This window comes from Anopheles bellator, chromosome 1 (genome assembly GCF_943735745.2).
Source record: "Anopheles bellator chromosome 1, idAnoBellAS_SP24_06.2, whole genome shotgun sequence".
NCBI lineage: Eukaryota > Metazoa > Arthropoda > Insecta > Diptera > Culicidae > Anopheles > Anopheles bellator.
The window spans coordinates 40,136,361-40,158,824 of record NC_071285.1 but is presented as its reverse complement, the minus strand read 5'-3'; the positions used below and the strand labels follow the sequence as shown (position 1 = coordinate 40,158,824).

The window sequence follows — 22,464 nt, the reverse complement described above, 5'->3', positions numbered from 1 at the left end:
CCGACGAGTGATAAAAATAGCGCGCAATCTACACGTGGCCGTGGAGCCCCAAGGACCTCAATATGGTGCGCTTCGAGAACAGTCTTTTCTTCCGTTGGAACAGCTCCCTCACTGGTCCTGCCAGTGAGCTGTCATTGATCCGCGTCCGCGATGTTGGGGAAGCAGCCGGGAATATAATCAATCTAAAGTGTGGTGTAACATTTATGTGCCGCCATGGATTCCCATGGACACAACTCGAGAGGGGCCTTCCAGAAAGTGTAAGAAAAAGCGAAGGAAACAGAACGATCGAAGCGCAACGAACTTGTAGAATCGCTTCTTCGTTTTCTATCTTGTTCCCGGAACGAGAGTTTTTCTTCCGCTTTTATGTGCTCAAGTTGGCGAACCCCCAGATTGTCGTCGCCGGCGGACGAACGGGCGAGTCGAATTCAAACGTGACTGACATATCGATACGGAAGCAATCACACATCCAGCCGGCATCTTGCTTCGGAATCGCCCCTGCCCGAGTGCTGGCAGAACATATTTCATCCACTACACTCTTTTAAGGACCTGTTCGACAACAAGCACGCCGACCAATATCTTCATTGCTGCGTGGCGGAGTGGCCGCTTCACCCATAAAATGCGGCCATTGCCTGCTTTTGCTCGCATTTATTTTCGCATTTCGCTCCGCTTCCGGCTGGTGGCGGTCGCTTTTCCTCGTTCCTCGGTCGTCAGCCCCCGGTTGGTCCGTGTACATATTTGGTGCTTTGCCGGTTGTTACGCTTTGAAGTTTCGACGCGTTCCACTCTCGTTCGCGGTACCCATGAATATATATTTGGCACGCGGGGAACCGAAGCTGTGGCTTATCATCGAAACCGGCAATGGCCGCTATAATAATAATATTTACACGCAAATAACCGCATTATTTGCATGTATGGCGCACGAAGAAAAATTCCAAATAATTGCGCGTACAATCGCGTTGAGATAGTAAATAAATCGCACCCGCCGCAGGATCTCTAACCAGCGGCCCGCTTCAAACAGACACACCAAAAAACCCGAAAGGGACAGAAGGGTTCACTTTAATGACACCCGAAGTCACATTCCACATCACACTTAGGGAGCCGTCTTCGGCGATCCTTTACGACCCCGTGCGGGAGGTACAAAATTGTTCACATTTTCCGATTCGCTCCGGTTTCGCCGGCGTGGGCTCCATAGTTTTATGGCCAGCCAGCAATCGAAGGGCCAATGGAAGGCTCAACTCCCCCCCCACGGAGGGACATCCTTCCGCTTCCGCCACCTAAATGACGATTGATGGGGTTTCGAGCAAACCCCGCCCCAACAACCCAGCACTGACATTCCGGACATAGTTGTACCGGTAAAGTGTTGCGGAAAACTTGAACACTACGGGATACTCATCCCGATAACCGAATCCGATTGTTGGGCAAGGAAGCGCAGTAGCCTGTGATTAATATCGGTCGTCGATGGCCTCAGGTTTTACCTACAGCCCCAGGCCGATTAGTTTGGAGCGTTCCACTAATTCGCCGGTCCAATTGGTTTGAGTTTGGCAAAGCCCAAAAAAGCCGGGACTAGCTGGCCGTTGTTTTAAAATTAATCGATTTCGCACCGGATTCCGGGTCTACGAGACTGAGAGAGAGAGAGAGAGAGAGCGAGAAAGCGAGAGACGAGTTGCCCACACATCCTGCCGCACTTCGTGCCGTTTGACTGCATTGCAGATGACTCCAAGGACTGCCGATTACGGCTCGGAACTGGCTGCTCGGCTAGCGAGCAACAGCTTCTCCGGGGGCCACACAGGACCAGGGTTTCATCTGCAGGGGCACTGCCATTGTAATATGCTGGGGAAGCATAACTTTTGCGACTCTTTGCGACTCCTGTGCCGTGGGCGGTCTCGGTGTAAGAACAGTAGTTTCATTTAACGCCGCTCGAATCGAGCGGCTGCACCAAACTACCCCGGGAATTGAGGATTACCGGTCGATTGACCGTATGAGGGTGGCACTGGTATCTATATCTGTATTTCTGCTGCCAACGACGGTTGGCAGTTAGATTGCTAACTTTGCATGGCACTACAGGGTTAAGCAGGGCCACTGTTACTTGCAAGGGATGTTATAAGTTTATGATTCAAACAATGGTTTAGTGTTTCAAACTGCAAAAAAGCTATGAAAGTTATTCAAGATGGAGTCCAAATTTTCTTTGGTTCGATTTTAAAACCGATTACCTAGACGATACGGCCATCAAAATCACTAACAAATGTGAGCTTGCGGTATTTTGCAACGTTCTATAACTTTGCTGAATACGTTCAACGTTGGCACATTTTTGGGATCACTTTGTCATCTTCTGATTGTGAACCAGATAGAAAAATCCTTCGGATTGACATCTACGAAGTCGGAGAACAGCTCGTGAAAGAAGTTTGGCCCCTGGTTCCTTAGCTCCGGTCCACGAGCTCCTGCCGAATTCCAAGACAGCTTGCAGACGTCAGATAAGCATGACGTAAGGCTTAACTTCATTATTCCTTGTGCTCCAAAAGCTTCAGTAAAATATTGTCAGTTTTGTTGGACATTTAATTCGAGCTACATCAAACATTCCATTCGAGCCGTAGTCTCACTTATCGAACCATACACTTCGGTCTCTTCTAGGGATCAGGATCAATGCAACGTTTTATAAGATGCACCAAATGCCAGGTAGTTCTCGTACAACAATTTTTTTGTGATTTTTCAGCTAAACAAAACTCTCAAAGTCAAACTCACTAAAGTAAACTCCCAAACTTCAGTCCATTTCCCTAGAGTGCCAAAATACGTCGACTAATTCCGTACGACAAGTGACTCCGGGTTTGGAGAAAATCTAAAAATAAGGTTCCATTGACTCGACCCTATTGTTGTCGCCAACCGACACTCGATTCCGACAACCGACACTCGATGCTGGGAGATTATATCAATCGTTTACGGCGAAAAACGGACGACCTTCAATCGGTTTCCCACGCACCGGACAAACGGAAGTCCCCGAATGGCGTCGGCAAGACGGACCGGGCGGCTTTACCATTTAACCGCCTTCGGCGAACCGGAACCGAACCAACAATGGAGCGTAGAAGAGCGGACCTAGGACGACCTAATTTGGTCGACATTCCGAGTAGCGTGTTCGGGGTGTGTGAACCAACCAAACAAAAGGCTAAGCTCACTGCTTTCCGGAAGTTCCCGCTTGGCCGGGGTTTTCTTTAGTGTGGTTTAGCAAAACCGGTTAGGGGTGGTTTTTGTTGACTTTTGGAGTGTGTTTTCTTTTCACTGAACACTGTCTCACTTTCTTTTGCCACTTTTAATTTCTCTCTCTCTCTCACGCTCTGTGTCTCTTTCAAACAATCTGGCTCCTTAACCACATCTCATCTAATCTCATGAATTATGCAGACCCCCTTTTTATTTGGTGTGCGCGATTGGCACGAAAAGAACGACCCACGGAAGGAGTGGCCCAGTGGCCGTGTACCGCCGTGCCGATTCGAATAAGATTTCGGCACTCGAGATGCTAACAACGCAGCATCCGCAGCGTTCGGGCGGTCGAAGGTCGAAACAGGACGAACCGGGCAGACGGTGCGCTATCTATTTAAAGGACATTTGCCGTGTAGGTTTTGTGGTCCTGCCGGCGCTGCGTAACACATATCAACGGGCGGCCGTCGTCGAGATAAACGAAACAACGGCTCGGTTGGCTGTGGCCAGAAAAAGACACCTCGGCCGACCCACACCGCTTCCGGTTCGTGAGCTGTAAGTAATCTGTCCCGTCCACCCCTCCCACATCGTTAGCCCACGTGAAATGAGGTGCTTTCCGGAACCCACCGGTGGACCCGAAAATTTATTCGTTAAAACAAACCCCCTGCCAGAAAAACTAACGAAGAAAACAGGGGCAATCGTCTGGTCCGCCATGGTCCGGCAAGTTTTCACGGGATTCCCACACCCACCAAATGCTGGCCGGTGGTGGCCTTCGTTCCAGCGCAAAAGTGAAGGCCCCGCGGGTTGGAAAAGCCACAGCTTTTCGTTTCGGTTTTGTTTTTTTTTCTACTTTTTGCATCATTTATTTATGTGCTTCCCTTTGGTGGGCAAATTCATTACCCCGCGCGAAGCGACGAGTGTATCGTGCACTGCGTTTTAGCTTTTTCAACAATGGTTTTTTCCCCCGTTTTTTTTGTTTGGTGGAGCCAACAAATGACCAAAGATTTTTCTCTTTGTCCGTTGGTGTGAAACTATCGCCCGTTGCGACCCTCGGGCTGGCAGCTTGGGAAAACCGCAAACAAAGCTACAACAAACAGTATCAAAAAGGGATCGCAGTCGGGCGTGAAAAGTAGTTCGTAAGCGCCGGGCACAGAGCCATTCGGTCCTTGCGCCTCCCTCCTGCGCTAATTTATGCACAAATTAAAAGACGACACCTGGACAGCAGATACCCGGTTTCCGGTTCGTTTTTGGAGCGGACTTGAATAATTTAACTGTCACGGTGTTTTGTCGTTCGAGTTTTGGAATAGTTAGTCCGTGTGGCTGCAGTTTTGTAGCAACATAAAGCAGAATAAATCGTACGAGTTCTCCAACGCTATAGTGACGCAATTAATCTGTTTTTTTGAGAAACACACTTCATTATCGGATGGCATTCTTGATCTCAACACTTCAACCGTTTCCGACTACGCTCCGAGCGCATTGGAAGCAACAAAAATCATGACGTCGCCTGTTGCATGTGTGGCGTTAAACTAATCATAAACTGCACCATTACGACACCTTCACGACCGTCGATGGGTGCTTCGGGGTTCCACTGAGAGAGCCATTCCGACAGATTTTGCCAACCCAGCGAGCACTCGGCGACCAACTCGGCGCTTTCGATTGACTAGAGTGGCCCATCGATTTTTATGTCATTTACGATCGGTGCACGGCACCGATTTACACTTTCGATCTGTGCTTGCGGTGATGGTGCATAAAAAGTGTTCTGAAATGTACGCTCCCGTTGGCTCTCTCTCTCGGGTCGTATGTGCATCGTGCATGGGCCACGGGCCATCGAGAAAGGGGTTTATTTTTTACAGCTCCTAGCGCATGAATGTTGCAGGATAAAAGTTCGACGGCGCCACTAGCTTTGGAACTTCGGTGCATCGGAGCAGCAAAACCGCACCGCACCGTCGTTTGATAGAGTGGAAAAGTTTTAGTATGGTAAAAATATTCACATACAAACACCCCGATGGGGAACACACCTGGGGCAAATCAATGGACAGCGGGGGGGACGGAACAAGGTTCCGATCCCGGGCGGAAATTTAAACGGATGGTGGTCGGGGCTGGGCATTTCTGGCTACTGCATTCCTTTTTCCGTGAAGGCGTTTTATGAAATGTTTTAAATTCTTGGTGGGAAGCTTAGCAAGCTTAAATACTTTAATTATTATTATTAAAAATATCGACTTAGGTTTGAAGCCATCGCACAGAAGGGCCTTAACTCATGCGGACTTTTCCTCAATTTTTTAAATATTTTTTACTCACTTCTGATTTACTAACTACAGTGGAAAGCGAAAAGAAGTTTCACTCAAGAACAAAAAAGCTGTTACAAAATACACGAATGAGAAATTTACTTTAGCCAATCAAAACTCAATCAAAAATCTTATATAAAACATGTAAATGATAGTTTTGCCGTATGTAGCGATCATTAATTCGAAAGAAACCAATTTAACAATACAGATTTAGAAAAAAAACATCATTTCAGAGCAGCTTTTCTCAAAATAAGAGAGGTTTTAACGCATGCCGATAGTAAAATCGAATAATTTTGCAATATCACTGGTTGTTTCACGATTAAAACTCATACTAATGACCTTTCAACGTTCTTTATCAGTTAGTTGTTTAATATTTGGAGGTTTTTGCTAAGCTGAGAAACAACGTAATGTTCTGTAAATTCTTCGCCATGCATTTCTCAGCCTTCATTTTGCATTTTGAATATGAAACCATGTAAAAAATCATATTATTATTACTCATAAATAATCAACTCTATTGTGGTTGCTTAAATACCAAGCAAATAGAGGCATCGGTGGGACAAACTGAAAACTTCTTGTCGCGATGGGATCAAATTTATCTATGGCACCTCGTCTACGTATCAGTTTGAGAGATAAAATCAAAATGTCGAAGAAAAAATGTTCTGAGCGGCGAAAAAAAAATGTCTAAATTATTTTAATGTTGAGCGTTGAACAATTAAATAAGTTGAACCAAAGAAATGAACATTCGCCTCTCTAAACCCGCCGTTTCATCATCGACATCATCATCCTTAGGACTCTTACCTTTAGTGCACGGTCGATCTGGCCGAGAAAGAACGTCAGTAAGGCAATTATGATAAAGTTGACGCCCCCGGCAAAGTCCGTCAGCTTGTCGAGCTGAAAGATGGCGGCGATCAGGAAGAAGATGATCTGCATCACAACCGTCACGATCGCACTGATCGCGAAATGATCCACGTCCAGCACATTCACGGCCATTTTCGAACGGCGTATCCCTTTTCTTTAGTCGCGTTTTCCCGCTTATCCCGCTCGGCACGCGGGCACTTCTTTATGGTTTAATTTAAATTCTACTTTCTTTGTCGGGGGAGCAATCGGGGGTGGGTTGTTTTTCTTTTTCCTTCTGTTCGGCCTTCCGTCCGAATTTATGCTGCTACACCCGATGCTGGTGTCACCCGCACCGAGTGTCCGGCAGTGTTGTTGCCTTCCCAGTGTTTCGTTTGCGCACGACACTTTCACCTTCCGGTCGGCCGACGGCGAACATAGCGCCCTCTCTCACATAATCTCCCTTGGGCAGCCGATGCACACCCATACACTCACTGACACGCACACACGGGGACACTTGGTTCAATGTTCAGTGACACTACTGGCGTTACTACTGCTACTGCTACCGCAACTACCGCCATCGGCTACCATCGTAGGTTGTCGGTTGGGTTTGGTTTATTTGAGTTTCACCTTCATTCTCGTCGTCTAGTGGCTGCAGGAAGTACCTGGAACATAACGACGGCGGGGACACCGGCGCTCGAATCGGCCCAGGTGCTGGAGGAGGTGGAGCAAATTTACATTCGATTCGATTCATTCTATCACATTCTCCGCCCGGTGGTGGCCCATCGATGAGATCCGCCGCCTAGAACCGACCACTTGCTCCGAGCCACCACAAATCCACTCGGTTCTGTTTCATGAGCTCCGGGATTGTGGTGTTCCTTTTTGGTGCTCCGTAGGTTTTTCAATTTTGCCGATGCCTGCGAATTTGAAAGAAAACTTTCAGTCCCAGCCAGACTCACCATTCGGAACGTTCGCCCGCGGGCTGTCCCCTGAGATGAGGGGTCCTTCATCCGACGGTACCTTCGCCGCCGGCGAGTGATTGAGAATCGAACGAATATCGGAAAAATGGGTCCGAAGGTCACGGTCACCGGCAGCGGCCTAGCGATGCAAATATGAACCCGTTGCCCATTCGGACACACTCAGCTTATGCACTTTCTAGCTCACAGTTTATGTTTTCGGCCCCCATAAAGATAAACAACTTATGAGTCCGGTAGGCCATCCCCGGTAGGCGCACATCGGACAGAAAACAGAATAAACAAGTTGGCTTTAACGTTAACGTTCTTTTTCGTTTTTTCTTCTCATCTTTCGAAACCGCACTGTCTCTTTCTTTGTATCACCAGCCGGGACAGGTTTATGGCCCCCGGTGGGCTTAGAACTTTAATTTCCGTTTCTCTATTGCTCCATCGCAGAGAAGAATAATCCAAAACAGGCTTCAAGCAAGCGTTGTGGCCGCGACGGCGTGGCCCGGCAGGAGGCATAACTCATCTCCCGTGGGGCGTTCGACCATCACGACCGTCAATGTGCCATCTTGAAACATTATCATTTCCTTTCTACGTTCATCGTTCGCCAGGAATTCCGGCCCGTCAGGGGCTTGGTGGCTGCTCCTTTCGGGGTGGCGCATATTTTTATGTATGCTCAGCACCAGAAACACCGAAATGAACAGCGAACGAGAGGCTGGCGCCATGCGCATTGTTCACCACTGCACACAGCGGTCGCTGGGTGGGAAATTGGGTCACACTCGACCGAAGACGAGATGTGATTGGGGCAATGAAATTTCCATACCAATAAGCCACCAGCCACCAGGCGCCTCCATCGGGGAGGGAGTTTAATTTCGGTGCTCGAGCCTTCGGCGGGAATTTTTCATAACATTTCTGCACGGCCAAGCAAATGGTGCTCTCCCTGCGTATTCAGGCACGGCCCGAAAGTGGCTCGGGTCGTCTAAGGTCGCACAGCGCCAGGCGGCTGCTGCATCATCCGGATCCGGAAAAGCAAACGTCACTCTAATTAATGTATGGCGGGCGGCGTATGGCCGTGGCAGCGATGACGGACACCCCTTTGCCGGTTCACAGAAAAAAAAAACACGAAATCAAAGGCAGCACTGAGCCCGGTGAGGCAATCCCCGGGCTGCTGTTTCGCGTCCGATCCGACACCGGGACGATTTATCATTTTTGCGCGCGAGGATGATGATGACGGAGGCGAAACATCGTCATTAGTCATCAGAGTGCCGCGCTATTGTCACAAAACTAAATTACGATTTTCTTTTCCGTTGGTCCTAAGCACTATCAGGATGTTTTATAACCAACCATTTGGCCCTTTGGATGTTTAAGAAGCTTTAACGACGGTTAGTGGGAAGTGCGGCCGAACCCGAACCCGGCCAATCACAGTGCGAACGGAAGTCAAACAGGCTGCAGCGCTCGTCGGAGAGCCAGAGTGCATTAAAATAATTGCCACCCTCTTCACTCGGAGCAAGAAGGTGTGTCAGCGTGTGTCCAGCCGACCGGAACGCAGAAGAACGTGACCAGAAAAAACGATTCGCTCGCTTCTAATAAAATGCCCGGGAAGCACCCGAAGGAGCCCAGTGACGGCGGCGTGCGGTGAGATGAAAGTGCACCCGTTGGCGTAATGTGTGACGGGTAAAGATTGGCGATGCAGAAAGGACGGTCTAGAACGGTGCCATTCGAAGCCAACCACCGAAGGCACACCTCCGGCTCGGAGTGTAAAACGTCAAAATAAATAAATACCGAGCCGAGCCGAGCCGTGGCCTTGACTCGCTTTCCTATTCTCCTTTCTCTCGCTCGCTCGCTCCTCCGCTTCCGGTCCAGTGGGGTGCATGTTTACATAGGCCTAGGCCACTCTGGGTGGCTGTCAGGAAATCAAATATAAGCTGTTGCGCTCGGCTTATGTACCGTAAGGGGGCCAATTCGTCGTGGAACGGAGCACTCTGGCGTGGAGGGCTCACGCTTTTAAGTACCCACAAAATACGTTCCCAATTACGTCCGGTCCGATGCGTTCCGGATTGGTGCTTCTACTGGTCCATAATTTGACTTTCAGCTTCCGGCTCCCGATGGGTGACCTTCGGAGCCACGGTTCTCCGGTGCTTTGCGATGGGTCGATGCGAAACACCTGTGCCACACGGGCCTGCCACCCGCTGGGGCCGATCGATGAACTTCAATTACGGCTCTAAATTGAACCCGGTCCGAGGTCAGCTTCCGAACCGTCGATCCGGATCCAGAAAGTTGCACTCGATCGACCGCCCGGGGTTGGATCTCCAGCAGGGCCCCTTTTCTGGGCACGTTACTTCGAATCGGGGGTTATTTGTTCGCAATTTCGCAAACATCCTGCCTTCACGGAATCCGGGACCATCGCTAGCCCGTGCCCGTAATGGATCGACACCCCGTGGAGGACATCGGGGTGCAGAGCTGCATCGATTGATTTTCCACGACATAATCCGAAACGATTGGGCGGAAAGGTTTTTCCGAGCCCCCCGTTAATCTGCATCCGCCCCGGACCAACGGCTGCCGAACGACTGCTGGACACGGATTAATTGAATTAATTTCCCATCAAGCGTCTCGGGTGTAGTTTTCATCCGGAAAATTGGCGGTCCCCCCCGGGGGTGTCGGTTTTTTCCGGCGATGCACAACTATTTTCGGCATCAAGCGGTTCTAAATTAGTTTCCGGCGGCTAATTCTATTATTCAGCAGCCTTCAGGACCTTACGGGAAAACGGGTATTCGGCGTGCAGTTGCGATGGGCGACTCGCTTACACACTTCGAACAACATCCGGACGTCACGTACGCGTCCGACTGGCCGCCCTTCGAACACACACATTCACGCGCACACACTGGTTGCTCCGGTGCGGTCCGGAAATCTTATTCCGCCAGAAATAAGTACTTCGCGTGACGGCCGAGTGGAAGCGTGACTAGAGTGAGTAGGTCCACGACACCGGCGGCTCGGGGTCGGGGCTTTCTGATGGAAATAGAAACCCGAGCGACGCACGACGAAGGTTAACCGACGGGATAATGATGGAGGTTAGTTTCCGGTTACCGGGCCCTGCGGGTGGGGGTTCTAGTGTGCGCTTAAAAGGGCTCTCAGCATCTCCAGCGTGAATGCACCGTCCCACCACGACGATTCGGACACCCAGCGGCCCATGGGAACCGTCGTCCCGTGGCCTTCCCGTGGACCGTTGCTTCGCATTCGAATCCGAGCGCTTCTGAATGGCACATCGATTGGCGAGTGATTCACCGGATCAGACGATGACCGTGACATAGGTCTGGCGACCGGACTTCGCACAGCATCGTGGAACAAGCGAGACAAGACCGTCGGACGTATCGCCCAAAGAGCGAGCGAGAGAAACCGAGAGCGATGAGGGGCGCGCGCGTCTTTTTCGAGCAGCAAACCAGTAGTGAAAGAATGATGAACGAGTCAGCCCTCGCCACTCCACCTGGGTGTCCACTAAATTTTGAACGATGAAATTCACACACCAGAAAGGCACACTGCGGGAATCACACGGTTGTACACACTTGCTAAACGACGTGCACTTTTTGCAGAGGAGTTAACAAAGGCTTGCTTGGATGCCCATCGGCTCATCCCTCAAGCGGATGGATGCGTACCGAGACCTGGCGACTGAGCACGATCCACGTTGGCCACTCCGTACGATTCGAGCACTCGGTAGAGACTGAACCTGAACGACGAGAGGCTCCACGGTCCGACTGGTAGTGTGCTCGGTGTCCTCTCCGGATACTAGACGGGGAGAGAGCGCGAGAGAAAAACCCGCAACCAAAGGTTGCGTAGGGATTAAACGCATCCTTTCGGGTCTTTTTTCGAGGTAGGAAGCCACGATTCGACACACGAGGGACATGGGAGAGTTTGAGAGCTCGCCGCAATCAGCAACTTACCGTTTTGGTGTTGGAGCAAAGCAAGACAAGTGATGATATCGACACCGAACGCTGACATCCTGACGAAGTTCTACGGTTCTACAGGAGCAACTGATACTCATCTTAACTAAATTTGGACGAGATACTAAAATAATAAGGAGGGTATTAGATCTAATACTTTATGTAAGTAGCAACGCCGCGGAATCGGCAAACGACCGGCAAACAAATCTCAGTTCCGATTCGTCCAAGCGTAGGTGAAAACAACCCTGCGGCTCTAGGAATCTATAAATAATTATTTCACGATAAAGCGGCACGATAATCGTACGACAGTTGGCGCTCTGCTCGGCCCAAAATTCTCGCCCTGCGTCCGGATCGTTCTCCGGAGCAAGCGGATGCGGATGTCGTTCTTGAGCGATGCGGTGAGCGAGCATTTTGCGCGTTTTTCCTTCATTTTCCTCTCTGTTTATAACGTGATGCTGCTGCTTTGCGGCCAACAGAAAAAAAAACATTATGGAGCGTGGGAAAAATATAGTACAACTCGTACTCATCGGAGCGCAAGGACAGGTGTCTGCAGCGAATTCCGGATTCGTGGAACTATTTTTACTCGAGACACATTGCACAAGATAAACGGTTACTTCGGGACGTTTTTGAAAGAATAGGACGACGAGTTGGGATACTTTTTCCACCCACCACGAGTCTTCTGATGCACTCGTGCGTAGCACTGGTTTATTAAAACGGAGACAAGAAAAAACGTACAGAGAACACTGACGAGAGCGTAGCCCATCGTTCTCTGTCATGGTAGCGCGTTTAACGTAGACCAAGATAAATAGTAACGATAACAAATCATGTTACGGATAACATTCGGCCCCTGAAATCTCGCATCGTCGAATACCATTGTCTGGGGCTTCGGCAATGCTTACCCTATCACCTGGCTTGTGTTTATGTTATGTACTCGAAAAGGCCCTGATTTCTCAGAAGTGTGATACGCCCGTTAGGATTGTTCTTCGTTTCCGTAAAGCTCCACCTTAAGTATTCGGCATTGCTTTGGGACGGTCAGTGTATTAGAATCCAGTTGTTCGTGTGATTATAGGTCAGCAAAATAGGCAGGTGAAGCAGCATGCTAATGGAATCTTCATCAACGACGAGCGACACTTGCACCCATTCCTGCAACCACTCGATCATGGACTCCGTGCTGAGGTTGGTCGCGTTCAGTCCCCGGAGAAAGCACGCATGTTTCAGTGATTCGACCGGCATGTTGTGGACACCGCCTTCCCGCTTGATGGCCATATCCATGTGGTGCACGATGTAGGTCCGCTCGCTCAATCGAAACCGACGCAGCAGCCCTGCGTGAATTCCGTGCAGCCGGCAAAGATATTTCTGCGCACAAAAACCGAAACTACCGTTAATCTCATTTCGATATCCTTTTGATGTCCGCGACGCTTACCAAGTGTGACGAATTCAAGCTGTTGAGATGAAACGGTGGCCGCTGGAAGACTTCTTTCACGGCCAGAATTTCGTCGGACGTCGGGTGTAGACCGCTGCCCAACAAACCGAGAATGTTGCTAACTTTTCCGTGCATAGGATCTTGATTCTTTTTCAGCACGTCCAGCTTCGATTGCATGCAGCGGAAGACACGACGATTGTAAACAAGCCTATTGCGGAGATCGATTTGAGCGAACTCGGCCTTCTGCTGGATCGACCAAAAGTGCGACGTGAGCAGCGTTCGAGGATACATATAGCTGAAGGAAGGAAGAATACATTATGGATTGCCTGTCTGTCGAGCCACTTTGAATGGTACGCACGCTAGAGGGAATATCACATAGTTTGCAAAGGGCAGCGCCGATATCAGTAGCACTGGCGCGACCTTCTTCATGTCTCGTGGCATCTGGTAGTACAGTTCGATCTCTTTCCGTGTTAAACATCGCAGATCGTTGTCGTGCGTGTAGACGATCTTCGTCACTTTGACTAGCTTTTTCATGTCGTTGAAAAAGTCCCGCACTCCGACCAGAAACACGCGGTACACGTGCATCGCCGAGGGGAACTTCTTCTCCAGTACCTTATCATAGTTCTTCACATAGTCGAAGAACCGCGAAAAGACGTACCACTGAACGTTGCGTTTCACATTCTCTCTGCTATACTTCACCGCCAGTCGTTCCTTGGCAGGCTGCTTCTCGTCGCTGCGCGTATCCGGGAAAGGAATTAGAAACGATAAAGGTTAGCGATACTGCTGATACTAGAAAGACACGAAATGTTACCTTTCGCCTTTCGACCCATTCCCTCCGCCAGCGGTACTTTGATATCGAATCGACAAACAACCGGCACTGCAGTGCACGAAGGACACGGGATGCCGGCGCTGCTGCTGCAAGCGACGAACGGTCCGCAACATTGTCAGCGACATGGTTGGCATCAACGGACACTAATGGTGAGCTGATGAAAGCGGTTTCTGGATGGTTTCTACTATATTACATCACATATTTCGTGCGACATTTGAATCACAACACACCGCCGCACGCAAAGAATGAACGAACGGGTTGCTTTGTTTACTTCCTCAAAACATCAGCTGTCAACAGTATAGTGCGCGTGTTAGCGAACACTGTCCCATCAGCTAGCTTGTCTTTTAGCGCTTTTCAATTTAAGGATGTGCCTACTTCGCCGCAATCGAAAGATTTCGGAGACTCCTTCGGATTATTGAAACACAAAAGAAAGCAAGTCAAATTAGATTTTTTTTTATTTGAGACAACCACACAGGCTGATTTTTCTTTAATTTATTCATATACTATGAAAATAAAACCACTATACACATCCTTATTTTAGTATACTCTATGTTTGCAGGACCGTTTTTCAGTCCACGCGTATTCACTACTTACAACTGCAATAAAACACAACAACACGCGTGCTCGGTGCTGACGATCAGATAGGAATAAATGACGGCAACGTTCCAAGCTTCTTGCGGCGTAACACTAGCGGCCGGATGTCTTCTTCACTTTCCTCCTCTCCATTGCCACCAGCGACTGATGGTTCTCCAACTGGTGGAATATCGACAGCTTCTCTTGCTATACTTACGCTTCCGTCGTCCGGAGTGCCATCACTGACGGCGTGCCTCAGCTTCATTTGATCCACTTCACCGAGCATACGTTTCAACTGATTACGCTCACTTACACTTAACTCACCCGTTTGTGCGGTTGTTTCCCGATCCGCAGCCTCTTCACGATAGTAGCGCAATGGCAGCACCGGTGGCGGTCCGATTGTCTCTGGCTGTTTCGATGGAACCGTGCCCTTCCTGGACTTCTCTGATGGCGCCGATTGGATGGATGGCTTACTTTTGATTTCCTTCCGTCCGTGCGGATAGGGACACTTGATTCGGTCGCACTTGCCGTCCCGCTCGTACTCGGGACACTGGAATACGTGACGGTTGGGGCACTGCCACCGAAACCACACAGAAACAAAACATAGTGTACAATGGCAATCCTACGGGTAATGGGTGATCTTTAGCAATTACCTTCCCGGCCAGCGCACAGAATCCGTTTAAAAACGCATGACAAATGCGCTCCTTCTCGCTGACCTTCTTGTGTAGATACGGGCACACGTCTCGCACGCACCGTCCCTCGAGGAAGTAACGACAGACGGGCATCTTTTCGAGCGAAACGTTGTGCGACATTAAGCACCCCTCGACGGTGCACTCACCACGCAAGAACTTCCGACAGATGCTGATGTGCTTCGGATCGTGCAACTTTGGACACTTGCCCCGACTGTGGGCCAAACACTTGCCCAACCGCCGGTAGATGTGGCACGGTTCGTTGCACTTCTTCAACCGAGTCGCCAGCACCTGTATGCTTCGCTGTTTGGCCACGCTCAGATGGTTTCGCGTCCGGTGGACATCCGTCCGCACGAACGTCCCGTCCTGGCGCGCTTTGTACGTTAGACCGCCGATATCGATGCGATGCATTCGCGTTTCCGGTGGACGCTTCTCTGGAACGGGGCCCGCCGAGCCGACCATTCGGAGCCGCATACCAGTACGATCGAGCGCAAACCGAGTTCCACGGATGACGAGGAAGTGTTCTTTACCTTTCCGAGCTAACTCTGGTACGACGTGCTGGCCTTGAGTCCGTTGAGATAGGCTGCTCGGAACAGATTTCTGAAGCGTGTTGGGCGTTGAACGGTACAATACTCCGTTGATGTTCACCAGCACAAGGCGCTTATTTGACGAGGTGTACGGCAGGGGACCTCTTGTAGTCGCTCCAGGTTTTGTGACTCCTTTCCTTGTGCTAAAAGCGGAAAAAATTGAAACAAACAAAAAAAACAGAACATCTACCGGACAGTGTCGTTCACGGGAACTTACAGTTTCAGCAGCTTCGGATCGGTGATCACCACCCGTTTCGCGGTGATACTATTGACTCTCGATAGGGCGTACCGTTTCACGAACGAAGGCTTGCCGGATGATAATCGTTTCGGAACCCTGCGATCAATTTTAAGGTACTTTCTCTGCGGAATGAGACTCGCTGCTTTAACGCTTTCCAATCCTACGTTTCGTGGCACGGTGCTTCGGATTAGTTTGTTTTTTCCTATTTTAACCAGCGGCGCCAGAGTAGGAGCGCTCGAGGGTGCTTTCAACGAAGCACTGGTGACGGGTATGGCACGGATCAGCTTTCTTCGGGTATTTTTAATTATAGGATTTACGGGGCCACTATAAGTGATTTTGTTCGCAACAAGTGACGGTGCTTTGGAAATGCTACATTGTGGAGCGAAAGAGCTTGAGGCCAAGGCTGACGCAATCGTCGTTACAGGTGATGCTGTTGCACTGCTTCCAGGTACCTGTTGCATTCGTAACCTTTCTAGGAAAGCTGGATTTAGGTGGATGGTTCCCTGGGCAGGCACGACCGTTTCCGGCACCGGCGGTCTCAGTGACTCTTGCGTTGCCAGAAACTTCGGGTTGATGTGAGCTTTCGCGAATTTGGGATTGATGAATATTTTCGAAGGCTGCTCCGAGGCAGTCGCAGATTGCTGTTGCTTCATCCTTGTGCTGTTTGCTTCTAAATTTGTACCTTTAGGTTCTGCGATGGGATGCGGTTGCAAGAGGGTTTGCTGTTGCATTTGCACTACTTCGACTATCACAGGTGGTTAAACGTTTCTGGCTCTTTACGGAGCGGGATACCAGAAAATCTGTACAGAAACTACTACGTAATGGACGCAAGGCCATCAACCCTTCTCATTTTCTACGTTGCAAAGGACTGAAAAGATAAAACACCCTTTGCCCAGCATATTTTGACAGCTGCTATCGGTTGCTCGCCTCGGAACGCTCCCGAAGGGATCCCGTGCAAGAAAATTGTTTCTGCGGCGCCAGACGAAACGCAAATCGGACCGCAAAAACGTCATTTCGTTTGCGCTTCGTGTGGCACAACAACAAAACTTAACGGTGATACTATCCTTTTACTGAAATGGCTGAATAACAGATTTTAACAATTAAAACGCGCGACAAAACTTTGCTTCATTCGCAGCGACGATTGCTTATGTTGTTATGTTATGTCAGTCGGCTTTGGCGCTTTTCTTCTTTCATCGAAATCATCGAAAACATCGAACATCGACAAGCGATTCAATAAAGGGAAGATTTGAACAAATGGAAGACGTTACCTTTTTTTTGTTATTGAATCCATTGAAAAATTATTAGAACTTATTAAAGGAACCGTATCAATCACTAACTTAAAGTTTTGTTGGTCCTCCAATGATCGCACGATCTGCGGACGATCCACAGAAGATGAGTCCTTTTCGCAGAAAGATGCTTTGCAACTAAATAACGTTAAACTTCCCATGTACTTTCCAATTTAGGGCGAAAAAACAGCGTGTCCGGCCCGAACAATCTCGGCTTGACCTTTCATCACTATTCTCCCCTTCTACCTTCCCACCCGTACCCATGTTCCCTAGACCCGTATAGGTACCTGTTTTTTATCATTTCCAACACGTTTCACAGCATCTTGGTACCCTTCTGGCATCAAATGGCACGAAACGAAACATGCGCAAAGGTCATTCTCTACGCGAGGCCACCGCTTCATAAGATAAAAACAAATCCGCTTCCGCTATGTACTTTTTATTGTGCGTTACAAATCGGCAGAATCCATTTAGAAACGACCGTCTTAATCCACTATCCGCCAGTGACCCTCACGTGGTGAAAGAATGTTCTTATGATGCATAAAAGGAGCGCATTAGTGGACTTCAACGCGCTTCTCGACGTGAACGCTTCCGCTTCCGGATTTGTTGTTCAGGAACTGGTTAACGGCCGACAGCGTAGAGATCGGAATCTGTAAACAAGGTATTTACAGGATTACACTAGGTCACCAGACGGCCACGCTGGGTCACTTCTTACTACTTACGTTGAAAATATCGTTCCAGAAGTTGGAGTTGTGAGTGGAGCTGGCGACCACGTGAGTGCTGCTGCTTCCACCGGCGCTGTGACCATTAGAGGATTCTAGCCGAGTGTGGATCTGTTGGCGACAAAACGGCAACATTATCACACCGTACACTGCCCTCCGCCTTCGAACGCGACTTAAAGCAAGCTTAATGAGTATATAGTACAATGATAACGTGTGTGCGGTGTAGCGGGATGCGTTTGTGAGCAATTTCAAGCGTTTTAATGTGCCGAATCAGCTGTACCTCTTTTTGGAAGGTGGGTTGAAAGGACGACTCTTTCACAATGGTCTTATGGTGGTGTACGATCGGTGCCGGTGGCGGCGGAGGCGGTGGGGGCGGGTGAGCGTATTGGGCGCCCAAGTTGGAGAACGCTTGGAAGTCGAAGAAACGACTAATGTCCAAGCCCGGGGATGGTCCGCCATCAAACGAAGAGGTCTGCACTACCGCAACCTACATTGTGGGGGGTGTTAGCTGAGTGCGTTTTCATGTGCGTGTGTGTGTGTGAGGAATTCGTGAAGTCAAGGATCTTGTGGAGTAAAGAACCATGTTCACCTTGTTTTTACCTTGTGCGGATGGCCGATAACTTTCTTCTTGTAAAAGGTTTTAGTCTTTGTGAAGCTTTGCTCTGGCGCCGGATGTGGGGCCGGAGCCACCAGTTCGGTGTGCAGTTCCTTCGAGTAATCGTGGTTATCGATCCTTGTGAAGGTTGCCTCGTGTCCATGCTGTTTGGAAATGACAACCTGTAGAACAAATCGCGTCAGTATGTCGCCACTGACCGCCGTGCGCCAATAGCATACCTCGGTCGGTGGTGCTCCTGCGTTGGTCTGGCCCAGCTTAACTACCTTCGTGCTCAGACCTCCGGCGTGAGATTCAGCGCCAACGCCGCCAGCTCCACCGGCTCCATCGAGTCCTCCTCCAATCGCAGCACTGGCACCAACGCCACTTCCGGCCGTGGCCCCAGCATAAGCGCCTCCAGCGGTCCGTGCTAAGAAGGGTTCTTGCGATAAGTGTTTGCGCCTAAGATCCACCTCACTGCAGATTACTTTCCGGTGTGCGTAGCGTTTGAAGTGCAGTTGCATTCTCAGAGCTGAGATTTTAATCGGCATGCATTTCCGAAACCCAACCAACCTATTGCACTTGTGTGCCTCGAAGGATTATTCACATTTATTTACAAGCATTAGCTGCAACACGAAGCTTAGCCATGCGGTTAGTGTAGAGAGCAGTTAGAAGCGTTTGCTTTATTAACACACTTTCAAAGGTTTCGGATGCGACATACAGTTTTTACAGAATACGGTGTGTTAGGAAATTTTGTAGAACTTTGGGGTTTTAAAACAAAGTGTGTTAGGAAACAACAAATAGGCATCCCAGTGCAGGGTTGACCTTTTCGCAGATCAATAATAGCCAGGCGATCTAGCGAAAGCTCCAAGAGCGCCACCCAACAAACTGTTACCGTTGCCTCCGACGATTCCACCGAGTCCGGCTCCGGCCTGCTGTCCATGGGGAGTTCCGGCCGACGCAGAGAGGCCACCGTGGGCTGAGTTGCCCGTCAGGAAACCGCCAAGACCGGCCTCCGCGTGGTATCCGCCAAAGTTGACTCCAAACTTTCCATCGCGGAACGTAAGAAACTGAAAGCGGAATGAAGTTTGTTCATAGAAGATGATCTCAACGTTTAGAATGTTTTATATGACGGAATGTGCTACGAGAATCGTAGTAAAGCTGTTGAAGTGCTTCGCATTACACAACGTGCATTAATAAACATGGGATTCTAGCATTGTCCTCGTCACGATCATTGTCATGCTTCAACGATGCTAACGGTGCGCGATCGATCGTCACGGCAAACAGACAGATCTCGATCGGGATAATTTATGGTTGCAACAAGACGGTAGTGTGAGAATCTTCTTACTGCTTCGAAACAAACGGACTGGAAGCTGTTTGACGATGCGAGAATTTACTCAAGTCACCATCCAGTGTTGGTTAGAACCTTCTACTTATTTTAACATGGGCGTTAAGAATGGCAAGAACATTCTCTCGTGTTGGAACGAGCGTCGCCGATTCGAAAAATAGGTTCCGTTCGTTGCTCTTCACCCGTAACCATCTCAGTCTCATTTTGTAACAGGTTTTGCGCGGAACATTAACGATATTCGCTCTTCGAGGAAATCCAACATTTGATAGTAAACCTGTTTCGCCAGAACTCCTTTTAAACCCGCTACTAACGGCTGCAGTGACGTAGGCAATGCATGTACATATAGAATTCGATTTGTGTCTTTCTGCTGGCTGACTGGCTTACAGTGTAATAAATGCATCCATCGCGATGTAAAATGCATCGAAAGGAAAATGTCAGATAACACTTATATACATTATAAATTATCTAAATTCCTGATAAATCCTTTCCCTTCGAAGGTTCTAGCTAGTTCTCTGATCTCACATCAGAAGTTAATCGCAATACTGAAACCGTTCATCAGCATCACGCTCCGTTCCTCTAATGACCTTCCAATAACAACTTTTTTTGAAACCTCAACTACGTAACTAAACTCATCACCTTCCTTTTTGCGATCAGAGTGTAATAAAACGGATAATTTGCGGGAAGTATCGACGAGGAATTAGCTCGTTGTGGCGACCTTCGTCGCTCAATGTTTCTCCGGTAACAGCAGAGTGCAAAGACTTCCTCTCGTAATACTAGAAAACGGTTTTTAAACTACTCATAAACTAACTGCATCGGGCTGTAACGATGCGTGAGTGATGGTCCAAACAAAATCGCCGCACCGTAAAGCGCGTGGCGGGGCCATTTGGAGCGGACCACTACTCATTGTCAATGTCAAGTGTAACCGACAACGATGCCGATTCGAATCGATCTATTTCCTGCCGGGCAACTTTTACTTTTGACGTGATTGCAATCGCCACTGACCAATGCCCCGACCGGAGGTTCGTCGCTTCTGGTGCCGTGCAGTTCTTTAGTTCAATTGGTCACCGAGCTCGAGATGAAACTAAACCTCCGCTTTTCCTGAAGAACAGTCATGAATATTCATCGCCGCACAAAGGCGCGCTTTATTGGCTGGTGTCCGAAAATGGAGAAGAGAGTTTTGGCACACGACGCTTTTACCGGTACCGAAATATTCGGCATATTTGTTGCGGACAAACCAGTTTGAGGGGGGTGTGTGATCAAGATTCCTTCCATACGGTTCGGGCCTATGTTTTGTGCGGTCATCTGCCCTAAGCTAGAGTAAAACGATGGTTCTCTAAATCGCACACAATGGTCCTTCTGTACCATTAGATACTATAGTGCCTAGAGACACATTGACGAAGAGAAACTCGGCAGTAAATCTTCAATACCTTTTTGGGTGGAACGCGATACTTCCTGTTTTGATTTTTTTATCACACTTCTGGCTCATTAAAAGCGAATCAGCGTACCGTGAAGAACAACGCAAAACGTAGGAAAAGCTCAATAACTGTCCTCTGCACTGATTGAAGGTAAACTGAACTGTGTTGAAGCTAATTCCACCTTTTTTATCTCTCTCTCTACTCAACACATTGATCAGCGGGACGAAAATAATTTGCTGACGTCCGAAACGATAGCCCACAAGAAGTAAGCGAAGCACGGAAAACGCGAAATTAATACACTTGATCTGACGGTCGGCTCGCGGCTGTTAAGATGATTCTGAGACTCCCAAAAAAACGCGGAAAAGAAGATCATTGCCGCAAGTCACTAGAACGCCTGTGAGTAAGCACTTTTAAGGCTAACGAGGTAATGGGAGTTGATCCAAAGACGCACTTTTTCTCCCTAACCAAGAGCTGTTCATTTAAACTGGCCACTCGCGCTTTTACGTCGCAATGTAATCGATCGAAGTCTTTTGATCGAGCATCGGAATCCTCTTTTTTCTATGTCACGATCGTGAATGTAATTTCCATCAAATACGTGCTGTAGGTAATGATGCCTGATCGTGCGAATGCTGTAGCCGTAATTCAGTCTTTACAGTGCGTCACACTGGTTACTGGTTTTCCAAAGTGAGTCAACGCCTTAGTTTCTAGAACAAACATTATTTTCTATCACTCGCGCCAGCACCTATTGCAAAAATTAATACCATTTCAAATACCGTATGTAGGACACCGGCGACAGTTAAGGTTCCAAGAAAAAAACTAAGATCCGGGAGAAACCACCTTCTAGAGCTGCCACAGCTATGGTAATAAAAGGCACGACGCGTGTATAAATATATTCACATTTTGATTCTCCTCACGTCACCAACGGGGCTCCTACGGGTGCGCCTCCGAGGATTAAAATTGCTCGCGACTTTTAATAAATTCAAAATCGCTTTCGCTTGATGGTACGCCGATGAAACCTGCCTGTTCTGGTTTCTTGTCGAACTTACTTGCGGAAGCGGCACGGCCAGGGCGCACTGTGCGAGCACGAATATCAACAGGCCAAGCGATATGAACGCTCTCATCGTTCTAGTTTTATGCTGTCTCCGAGATTGAGTTCTTTGTCCTCTTATTAACACTTCCACTAGTGCAGATTCTCACAACCGTTTCGGTGGGATTGTAACTGGTACAATGTGATTAGATGTTGCGCGCTCGACTGATCGACTCGCACTGGTGCGAGATGATCGTCGCCATGGACTCTTAAGCGCTACGTGGACCGACTTCCCCTGTTTTGCCGCTGACGATCGCCGCGAGGATAATGGCGAGGAATGGTGATGTTGCAAAAGGAAGATGACGCACAAAGAGGGGGCGAAATCATCCCATACTATCATTAGTAGAATCAATTCTTCACTCCACCCATCCGATGATCTGGTGTGCGTAAAAAGGAAGTTGCTTTTTGTTCAAGTTTGGCACAAAAAACTGGTTCAATCAAAGTCCAGACAGACGGGTTTGGTAAACTAAGTGTGGCCGA

The 22,464-nt window shown here is 48.8% G+C and overlaps 4 protein-coding genes across 5 annotated transcripts in view; all 4 read right to left on the bottom strand.

The window, feature by feature from the left end:
• Positions 1-6,460, bottom strand: part of LOC131208904 (uncharacterized) — a 32,580-nt gene extending 26,120 nt beyond the window's left edge. Inside the window, exon 1 of the mRNA XM_058201842.1 lies at positions 6,269-6,460. Coding sequence (XP_058057825.1) covers positions 6,269-6,460 — 192 coding nt within the window. The remainder of the gene's footprint in view (positions 1-6,268) is intronic.
• Positions 6,461-11,851: 5,391 nt separating this feature from the next.
• Positions 11,852-13,676, bottom strand: LOC131208894 (LETM1 domain-containing protein 1). Its single transcript, XM_058201830.1, has 4 exons — positions 13,433-13,676; positions 12,980-13,354; positions 12,622-12,916; positions 11,852-12,554 (listed from the first exon to the last, which is right to left on the bottom strand). Exons 1-4 carry the CDS (start codon positions 13,582-13,584, stop codon positions 12,231-12,233), a joined length of 1,146 nt encoding a protein of 381 aa, XP_058057813.1. The 5' UTR covers positions 13,585-13,676; the 3' UTR covers positions 11,852-12,230.
• Positions 13,677-13,930: 254 nt separating this feature from the next.
• Positions 13,931-16,386, bottom strand: LOC131212590 (zinc finger CCCH domain-containing protein 3). Its single transcript, XM_058206512.1, has 3 exons — positions 15,517-16,386; positions 14,677-15,442; positions 13,931-14,597 (listed from the first exon to the last, which is right to left on the bottom strand). Exons 1-3 carry the CDS (start codon positions 16,266-16,268, stop codon positions 14,088-14,090), a joined length of 2,028 nt encoding a protein of 675 aa, XP_058062495.1. The 5' UTR covers positions 16,269-16,386; the 3' UTR covers positions 13,931-14,087.
• An 863-nt stretch (positions 16,387-17,249) lies between these two features.
• On the bottom strand, positions 17,250-22,153 carry LOC131216210 (one cut domain family member 3). Of its 2 annotated transcripts, XM_058210641.1 has the most exons (7): positions 21,944-22,153; positions 19,030-19,204; positions 18,377-18,564; positions 18,143-18,319; positions 17,823-18,029; positions 17,543-17,653; positions 17,250-17,470 (listed from the first exon to the last, which is right to left on the bottom strand). In XM_058210641.1, the coding sequence occupies exons 1-7, from the start codon at positions 22,016-22,018 to the stop codon at positions 17,375-17,377; spliced, it is 1,029 nt and encodes a 342-aa protein (XP_058066624.1). In that variant the 5' UTR covers positions 22,019-22,153; the 3' UTR covers positions 17,250-17,374. The 2 variants fall into 2 exon arrangements, with proteins under 2 accessions (XP_058066624.1, XP_058066623.1); XM_058210640.1 differs by having other exon boundaries at positions 18,143-18,564.
• Positions 22,154-22,464: the final 311 nt, after the last annotated feature.

What these genes read in the sequence shown, in the direction of transcription:
- LOC131208894 (XM_058201830.1), bottom strand. Translation starts at nt 13,584, where the DNA reads ATGCCAACCATGTCGCTGACAATGTTGCGGACCGTTCGTCGCTTGCAG. An exon ending in TATGTGATATTCCCTCTAGC is followed by an intron (nt 12,917 to 12,979) that starts GTGCGTACCATT and finishes TCCTTCCTTCAG; the next exon opens with CTATATGTATCCTCGAACGC. An exon ending in GCTTGAATTCGTCACACTTG is followed by an intron (nt 12,555 to 12,621) that starts GTAAGCGTCGCG and finishes TTTTGTGCGCAG; the next exon opens with AAATATCTTTGCCGGCTGCA.
- LOC131212590 (XM_058206512.1), bottom strand. Translation starts at nt 16,268, where the DNA reads ATGCAACAGCAAACCCTCTTGCAACCGCATCCCATCGCAGAACCTAAA. An exon ending in GATCCGAAGCTGCTGAAACT is followed by an intron (nt 15,443 to 15,516) that starts GTAAGTTCCCGT and finishes TTCCGCTTTTAG; the next exon opens with CACAAGGAAAGGAGTCACAA. An exon ending in TCTGTGCGCTGGCCGGGAAG is followed by an intron (nt 14,598 to 14,676) that starts GTAATTGCTAAA and finishes TTTCGGTGGCAG; the next exon opens with TGCCCCAACCGTCACGTATT.
- LOC131216210 (XM_058210640.1), bottom strand. Translation starts at nt 22,018, where the DNA reads ATGAGAGCGTTCATATCGCTTGGCCTGTTGATATTCGTGCTCGCACAG. An exon ending in TGGAATCGTCGGAGGCAACG is followed by an intron (nt 18,565 to 19,029) that starts GTAACAGTTTGT and finishes AACCCTTCTTAG; the next exon opens with CACGGACCGCTGGAGGCGCT. An exon ending in TCTGGAACGATATTTTCAAC is followed by an intron (nt 17,471 to 17,542) that starts GTAAGTAGTAAG and finishes CCTTGTTTACAG; the next exon opens with ATTCCGATCTCTACGCTGTC.